This window comes from Oncorhynchus mykiss, chromosome 6 (genome assembly GCF_057628025.1).
Source record: "Oncorhynchus mykiss isolate SJ-2025 chromosome 6, ASM5762802v1, whole genome shotgun sequence".
Taxonomy (NCBI): Eukaryota; Metazoa; Chordata; class Actinopteri; order Salmoniformes; family Salmonidae; genus Oncorhynchus; species Oncorhynchus mykiss.
In genome coordinates this window covers 66,157,317-66,165,706 of record NC_143027.1, presented here as the reverse complement: position 1 = coordinate 66,165,706, position 8,390 = coordinate 66,157,317, and the positions used below count along the sequence as shown (strand labels likewise).

Genomic DNA, 8,390 nt, shown 5'->3' with positions numbered 1-8,390 from the left:
GTTATTGTAAATGAAGTATTTTGATTCCCCACTTTACCAATGCTGCATTTATATGTATTGAACATGGTATACATATAAGAATATTTACATCTCAAGAATAGACCGCTACATTTTCAAAGCATTTTATTTTCTTATGAGCGAAAGTTGTGCAAGCTGCATGTGTCTGGGTTATAGTTTCCATTACCAAGTTGTGAGCATGATGAGCTGACCTGTCAAAGTGCTCCATATATTCAGAAATTTCATCTGTTCTTGTTTAAAACACATTTTAAAACAAAAACCAGGACTAAGCAAGCTACTTCACATGTATACAGTGCATTGTGTTTATTCTTTCTTCGTCCCTAACTTGACTTAATTCCTTTGAGCAAAGGGCCTCAACAGTGCATCTCCAGCAAACTATCCATCCTGAGGGTAGGCACATAAGTGAGACATCAGAGAGCAGGAGAGGGTACATATTTGTTAAAACACGAACTCTTATTGCGGTATTGGAGTGTAGTCATCATACACACTACCTTTGAACAGCGTAAACGTCTAGGAATTGGGGATTTCCCAAAAATGTACATTTCATCTAATACATAATGGTGTTATGCACTACGTAATATCTAGAGCTTTGGTTAACTTCGAGCAGATAGAGAGAACTGCAATGGCTTGAATAAACAATGACAAGCTTATAGATGGAAGAATCTTACATGTAAGCCTTGTGAGACGGTGAGCAACTTCATTTTCTAGGCTGAAATCACTGGAGACCCCTCTATCTGATTGTCTACAGGCCTGAAAAGGTTGAGCTGCATGGTTACTCCTAGACAATATAGTCAATTTCTGAATAAAGTGTGTCTGTCAGGTCCTCTTCACTCGAGTTCTGTCTTTTCAGACACAGGGAGCCTCGGCTGTCAAAGAGATGAAGAAATATCCATTTGTAGCATCATACTGGGTCAACAGCATTTTGAGTGATGGCTATGACTTTTGTCTACCACGTGTTTTTGCAAAAAAAATGTAATGACTTATGCCTTAATTTCAATTGAATATAAATGTTGCAGGTTTGCAGCACATAGACTCTTACCCGAGATGTTGGCACTGGAGGTCCCCAGCACAGGGGCAGTGTTCCCTTGATCCCTGGCCCTCTATGTCCCAGGACAGCAGCTCCATAAGGTGGTTGGGGGAGCCATGACAGCGCTCACGCTCTATTGGCTTGGCCGTGCACACAGGGAACTGCAGGGCTGACCACAAGGTAAGGGGAGAGAGATGGGTAGTGACAGGTAAGTGACATTACTACAGAAACTTAAATACAGGCGTACAGTATATGGACCGTGTTTGGAGGGGAAAGAGTTATGGGCTTTCAAATGATCACTTAACTATCTGAAACTTCAATGCACCCTGCTTCACTTGACTTCGTGACTATCATATTTGGCTAATTACATTGAGAACAGAGACTTTGTGGTATTGCAATTTGAAGCCTCCCTTTTTTGGATGTCAAAGAAATCCCTGTAGGTTTTTATCTGGCTGAGTCATAGCCAAATGGAAGGAGCCCATTTCACTCACCACAGATTATGTTAATTTCATGTAGAATGACTCATGGTGTATAATTTAGCAGAGGAATTATGTTGTGTGTGTGACCTTGTGGCCTGCACCTTTATGGAAAGCACAACAGAGGTCTGGGCTGCAGTCGTTCTGGTATTGGCAGATGCTGCCAGCTTCCCCCTTAGTGGCGTTCTGGCTGCACTGGCCCCACACACACAGCTGTCCTGTACAGCACTCCTCATTCTTTTTGCAGGGCTGGAACACACACACACACAGTGACAAACTGTTAGATGACATGCATGGCATCATATAAACCCCATGGTCATGGAATTGCATGACCGGTCTCATGTAACTCTCATAAGCTCTCTAGGTGCAGCAAATTCCTGCTACTTGTGCAAGCTGAACCAATATTGGGATCTAATTAATAGTGTGCTGCTTGACATATAACTGTGTTTTTCTGTGCAGGACATTAACACAGGCCTTATCAACTAGGAATAACTATTCTCAGCATACCTTTGACTTTGAATGCAAGCTAGTATCTATAGTATTATGTGGATGGATTTCCACTCTGCCCTGCCAAAAACATTGGTCTTAAATTAAATTACATTGCTTGTGTCTGTAGAGTAGGCTCTCTCATTACCTCTCATCCTGCTCCTCTCTTTGTCCTCGGATAGAGGGGGAGAGAGGTGGAGCTCTTATTCAATCAGACACATGCTTTAATATGCAGCCAAGAGGAGAGAAGCTCTCCCCCATGAAACACTCCAGTTACACTTGTGGCAACACTGCAATGCAGTAACAATGCAGAAGCAGCTGCATCATATTGTTTAAGCAATCTGCTGCTCTGTGATTGCTGTGTGTGTGCATGTGTGCACTAAGGCACTGTTACAAAACCTGGAGATGGTCTGAAGTTGTACGTAATAGGAACTAGAAAGTAGTCAAAGCCCCCTGGGAAATATGGGTCTGCATAAATAAATTCTAGATGGGTTCAGTGTCAGGGTTTGTAAAATGTGTGTGGCACTGTTAATAACCATGAAATGGACCTACCACGTCGAGGGCTTTGCAGGTTAGACACTTGGATCGGTGGGTCTCATACCGGCAATATTTCCCCTTCTCACAATCCTCATCAATGATACACTCCTGTGAGGTAAGGGAAGAGGGGACATTCAAAACACCCTCCTTCACAGATTCACCTGCAGAGGGTCGCTATATGGTACCAAAGCCGCCCACAATCCAGAGTTTTTCACTAGAAAACAGATTGTACTGGGAAAATTGGCTAAATCAAACATGGTGGTCTTGAAGAGAAGTTCATAGGTTGTAGCCATGTACTATTGCAAACTTCTTTACAAAAGTTACTTTAAAATAACTTTAAAGTACATTTTTGAGGATGTGATACGTTGTTGCACGATGTCCTCCAATATTTTTCTGTGCCAAAAGTGACCTGAATAAAATGGGCCTGCTGTTGAAACTGGGACAATGGGCTAATTGTCCCAAAATGTTAAAGTAAACATCCAATTCCCTCTCACTTGTCTCTCTACCACATATCATAAGGAAAAGACTGGCAGGAATAGCACGCTCTGAGACTGTCAATTATTTTAACTAAATATTAAAACCTGTAACTGCAATAAAGGGCTGAGTCGTGGCTGCCATATATAATTAACGTACAGACAGGATGCAGCTCTGAAGAGAGCTTATCAACCAGCCACCATCCTGCACATGTCACTCTGCCTGGATAAGACATAGCTTTAGCCTGGCTTATAGAGAATGAGACAGCGCAGTTGAGACTGGAGAGGCATACAGAGCCTGAGTCAAGTGAAATGAGACGCCCAAACATGACAGCCGCTGTGGCCGCATGCAGAGCAGCGCAGAAAGAGGAAACACAGCCCATGACTTGATGCATTTTTCATGAATTGTGACTTGCATTAAGGATGGAATTGTTTTCATCTTATGCCCACTGTCTTTTATTAACCACAAAACACCAGTTAGAGTTGTAGTGTTCCAGTTATTGTGGACGTTTAAAAAACAATTTGTTGTAAATGATGGAGAGAAATTCCAAAGATTGTTGTTGACTCACATGATTAATATTATTTTCCTTGCCACTGGACTGGATAACCGTTCTGGTGATGTGGGTCTCTTCTGTTCTGTTGTCTGTCTCCTAAAGAAAGAGAGACACATTTCCAGTTAGGATCACTTCTGTAGGATTTCTGCAATTTTGCTTTCAGTCTTCATAACACATGTGGGATGCCAAAATAAAACTACCATACAGTATTACAATTCATAATAGCATTTCAGCATCCTAGGTTTGAATGGAATACAGTATAATAATGCATTTGCGTTTGACTACTACTGTACCTTGTGTACTGTCTCTATGGTGTGAATGGATTGGTTTTCAACCACACTCTCAGAAGTGCTATCGTTGTGATAATTTGAGGGAAGGTTATTGGGATGCAAGCTGGACTTGGCACTCTGATTGTCCATCTAAAGAGGTTTGATGCAAAAGATCAACGTTACATTGAGGTCACCACAGGTTTTTAAAATATTTTTTTTTTTACACATTGTGCATGTTAAGATTTACTTAGACTCATCTCAACCCACATGGGCAACTGTTTTTATTAGTCTAATAAAGATTTATGTCTCAAGTTAAACTTGTTGTTGCTTTAACAAAAAAGTTTCAGATCAACTAAAATTATATGATAAGAGTGTACGGCACTATTATCTGTTGCATTTTACATAACATTAAAAATCATACAAATGAAAGGGGTGCTATGGGACATAATAGGCTCATTTATTTATCAAAGCTCTGAAAATATACATCTGAATAGACCTAACCATTAACCGACCTGGTGCACCGAGTCATCCAGTTTATTATGCGTGTCCTCCATCAGTTGCTCTACCTCCTCAAACATGTCGTTTAATGTCGTGTGTCCTTGTGCCATATTATCCCCAAGGATCTGGTTGATGTCCAAATCCACGGGCCTGGCAGATTCAGGAAGGAGGATGCCATGGATAGACGTTAGGCCCAGGGTTAGAAGAGAGAAATACAACATCCTTGCTGCTGCACGAAAAGGCACCAGAATGAATTAGGTTCTTTGGACGTTGCCTCTGCGCATTGGGTGTGTGCGGTGCTGCTGCTGCACTCTGTCAGGAGAGGGAGGGGAGGGAGGGGGGGGGGGGGGGGACTGTATTGCCTTATGCATGTATTTATATTTGCCTTATGCATGTATTTATTTATATTTTGAGAAAGATGTAGTTTATTTTGCCCCAAGTTATACTACGACTGTAGGCTATAGCCTAGTCGATAGGTGCAAGCCAAAGTGGTACATTTTCGATGCTCTTACCTTTCATAGTGGCGCCAGAGGCGAGCCTATTCTGGGCCAGCGGCAGCAGGCTGTGGGAGGATGCGGCGAATGGAGGAGGGTCGGTGGCACACCGCAATGAGCAGACTTGCCCAGAGCCTTTGTTGACGTTAAAACATCTAATGAGACCACCGTCAGTGTTGACAACGACTCTTTATTTTGACTCTTCAATTAGAAGTTTATAATTCACTTGTTAATATGTTTCCCAATCATTATGCCTAGTTACAATGCATTACAGTTGTGATAATTAGATACACAGGAATAGAGTCTGCTGTGACTGTATGTAAACGTGGATGCATAATATGTCAATGTCGCATGTTTTCTCCCATTTACCACTAGATGGCCTCATTTGCATGGACATTATTTTCAGTAGCCTCGTCTAAACCACTGCGGAGTAGCCTAGTTTATAGGTTTATGGTTACTGCTAGACGTTTGCGTTAAACGCCCACCCACTACCACGAGCAACCACCTGACTAAGTAACCATCTTATGTAACCATACCAAACATAAACATATTATGCTAATTTGAGTGTCCTGGATTTAGCCTTACTATGTTAAGTCGAGTCTGAGACCAGGCTGTTTAGAGAGGTCACTCCTTGGTATGAGGGCCTTGTGATGACATTGGGGCAGAGAGGTGTCACGGTGATGATCTGACCATGTCATCGCCATCATCTGAACATGTCATTTTATGTAATGGAAGAAACAGTCAATACTTTGAAAGCAGTCCAATTTTACTCACTTCGTTATTGATTCCCAAATGTAGCCTATTAGAGGATACATACATTTTGCATAATTTGATGCATGTTCTTTGTTTTGTTTGTTTGTTCTTGAAACATACTGGACACTACACTGAACCGCTGGATATGATATTTTTGCTAGAGCCTGTGCACGTGCCTCAATCATTTGCTGAGTGCATCTTGCGCCTCAAAATGTATTACAATGATATGCATCATGATTTAGGCTATATGCTGATATTACATTTGGTTAATTTATTTGTTGCTTAATTAGCAAAAGACCAATTAAACTGAAATCCATCTTTATTCTCCATAAAAAATAATCAGAGTATACTACAATCTATGCTGTATTTTTTTTGCACTGTGGCTACATCTACAGTATTTGCGTGTAAAGTTGTAATGACGCCTTTCATCATTTAAATTTCGAGCACAGTGTATCAGAAGTTACCATTGGGTCTTGTAATCTCCAGCACCGCCCTCGTGCAATAGACGGGAGGTACTATAGTGAGACAGTAATTTAGCCCAGTAGTAGTTCAGAGTGAGTGTCTGGAAGAGACGTACCGACACATATAGCCAGCGCAAATTCTATTAGAAACATTTTCTCTGACCGGTCATTGAGGTTTTGAATATCCCTCTTCAATCAACTGCCAAGACTGGACCAGTTGATTTATTTTTTCTAATCTGTAAACTAAAGTAAGTCACACTTCCAATTACGCATGTTTCACAAATCAGTGACCGCTGGGCAGATGTCTAGGCAATTGAGCAACATGACAGTTAAGTCTGAACACTGTGACATAGTTCATTCAAGTTTGTAAAATCGAATCTTATCTGAGGAATTGATTTTGTTTCTCTACTGTGGGATTTGTACATGTTTTTTTTGCCTTAGTATTCAAATAAATACATTCTGATAGGATTAGATACAGATTCCTGTACATACAGTAAGAGCCTGTGTGTCTGAACTGGACAATAAAGCATCTGGTTTGTCTCCATACTCTGATAAAATAGCTCTGTGTGTTCAACCATTATAATAATGATGAATGTGTCTCCATAATCCATAATCCAGGTTTAAAAGCCTTTATGCTTGATGTGTCTGGCTGAGTTTTACAATGTTATAGGCTACTACCATGGCATGGTATTTTCTTTAAAGTTACATTGAGTTACATTAAGAGCGAGGCAGTAAATTACTAACACTGTACTATTAGTTTGAGTAGTGTGATTTGTCACCAGAGATAAGTGACTATTGAAGACCAAAGGATCATTTGAGTATCCAGGCTGGAACTTTTCTCCCATATATGAGAGAGGTTGTGAGAAATGTTCCAGCCTGAATACTCAGAGATAATCGTTTAGTCTTCAATCATCACTTGTCTCAGGTGAGACTATGTTTATGCCAAATTAGAATTGGTCACAATTTTGGATTCATTTGTCAATTGAAATCAAGCTTTTATTTATTTATTTATTTATTTATTTATATAGTGACACAATGTGCTTCACAGGAAAAAACATAAATAAAAAATTATGAAAATAAATACCTAAATATTTACTACACAACAAACATAATAGGATAAAAAACAAAAGAATAACAATACAAACTGAAAGACTAAAAAAGCACCCTAAGGAGAAGCTAAGCTAAAAAGGTGTGTATTAAGATCTATTTTAAATATGTTCGGTTTCGGCCCCCCTCAGGTTCTCTGGCAGGCTATGCCTTTACGCTTGATGTACAGTTGAAGTCGGAAGTTTACATACACTTAGGTTGGAGTCATTAAAACTCGTTTTTCAACCACTCCACAAATTTATTTTGAACAAATTATAGTTTTGGCAAGTCGGTTAGGACATCTACTTTGTGCATTACACAAGTCATTTTTTACAACAGTTGTCTGTGCTTTTAAACAACTTGGAAAATTCCAGAAAATTATGTAATGGCTTTAGAAGCTATCCACAGTAAAACGAGTCCTATATCGACATATCTTGAAAGGCCGCTCAGTAAGGAAGAAGCCACTGCTCTAAAACCGCCATAAATAAGCCAGACTATGGTTTGCTGCACATGGGGTCAAATGGTACTTTTTGGAGAAATGTCCTCTGGTCTGATGAAACAAAAATAGAACTGTTTGGCCATAATGACCATCATTATGTTTGGAGGAAAAGGGGGAGGCTTGCAAGCCGAAGAACACCATCCCAACCGTGAAGCACGGGGGTGGCAGCATCATGTTGTGGCGGTGCTTTGACTGCAGCAGGGAATGGTGCACTTTACAAAATAGATGGCATCATGAGGGAGGAAAATTCTGTGGATATATTGAAGCATCTCAAGACAAGACAGTTAAAGCTGGGTCGCAAATGGGTCTTCCAAATGGACAATGACCCCAAGCATACTTCCCAAGTTGTGGCAAAATGGCTTCAGGACAACAAAATATTGGAGTGGTCTTCACAAATCCCTGCCCTCAGTCCCATAGAACATTTGTGGGCAGAACTGAAAAAGCGTTTGCGAGCAAGGAGGCCTACAAACCTGACTCAGTTACACCAGCTCTGTCAGGAGGAATGGGCCAAAATTCACCCAATTTATTGTGGGAAGCTTGTGGAAGGCTACCCGAAATGTTTGACCCAAGTAAAACAATTTCAAGGCAATGTTACCAAATACTAATTGAGTGTATGTAAACTTCTGACCCACTGGGAATGTGATGAAATAAATAATATCTGAAATAAATCATTCTCTCTACTATTATTCTGACATTTTAAGTTCTTAAAATAAAGTGGTGATCCTAACTGACCTAAGACAGGGATTTTTTTACTAGGAT

General features: G+C 40.4%; 2 protein-coding genes across 44 annotated transcripts in view; one reads left to right on the top strand and one right to left on the bottom strand.

The window, feature by feature from the left end:
• Positions 1-110: 110 nt before the first annotated feature.
• Positions 111-5,143, bottom strand: dkk3a (dickkopf WNT signaling pathway inhibitor 3a). Of its 2 annotated transcripts, XM_021607322.3 has the most exons (8): positions 4,851-5,143; positions 4,353-4,650; positions 3,865-3,990; positions 3,587-3,667; positions 2,560-2,652; positions 1,626-1,770; positions 1,058-1,214; positions 111-884 (listed from the first exon to the last, which is right to left on the bottom strand). In XM_021607322.3, exons 2-8 carry the CDS (start codon positions 4,557-4,559, stop codon positions 797-799), a joined length of 897 nt encoding a protein of 298 aa, XP_021462997.1. In that variant the 5' UTR covers positions 4,560-4,650; positions 4,851-5,143; the 3' UTR covers positions 111-796. The 2 variants fall into 2 exon arrangements, with proteins under 2 accessions (XP_021462997.1, XP_021462998.1); XM_021607323.3 differs by lacking the exon at positions 3,865-3,990 and having other exon boundaries at positions 4,851-4,938.
• Positions 5,144-6,099: 956 nt separating this feature from the next.
• Positions 6,100-8,390, top strand: part of mical2a (microtubule associated monooxygenase, calponin and LIM domain containing 2a) — a 47,376-nt gene continuing 45,085 nt past the window's right edge. For 33 of the 42 annotated variants that reach the window (XR_016496812.1, XR_016496811.1, XR_016496810.1 and 30 more), the window contains exon 1: positions 6,100-6,294. The gene's annotated coding sequence lies outside the window, so the exon portion shown is untranslated. The remainder of the gene's footprint in view (positions 6,295-8,390) is intronic. The other 9 variants (XM_090238593.1, XM_090238592.1, XM_090238589.1 and 6 more) reach the window with 2 other exon arrangements.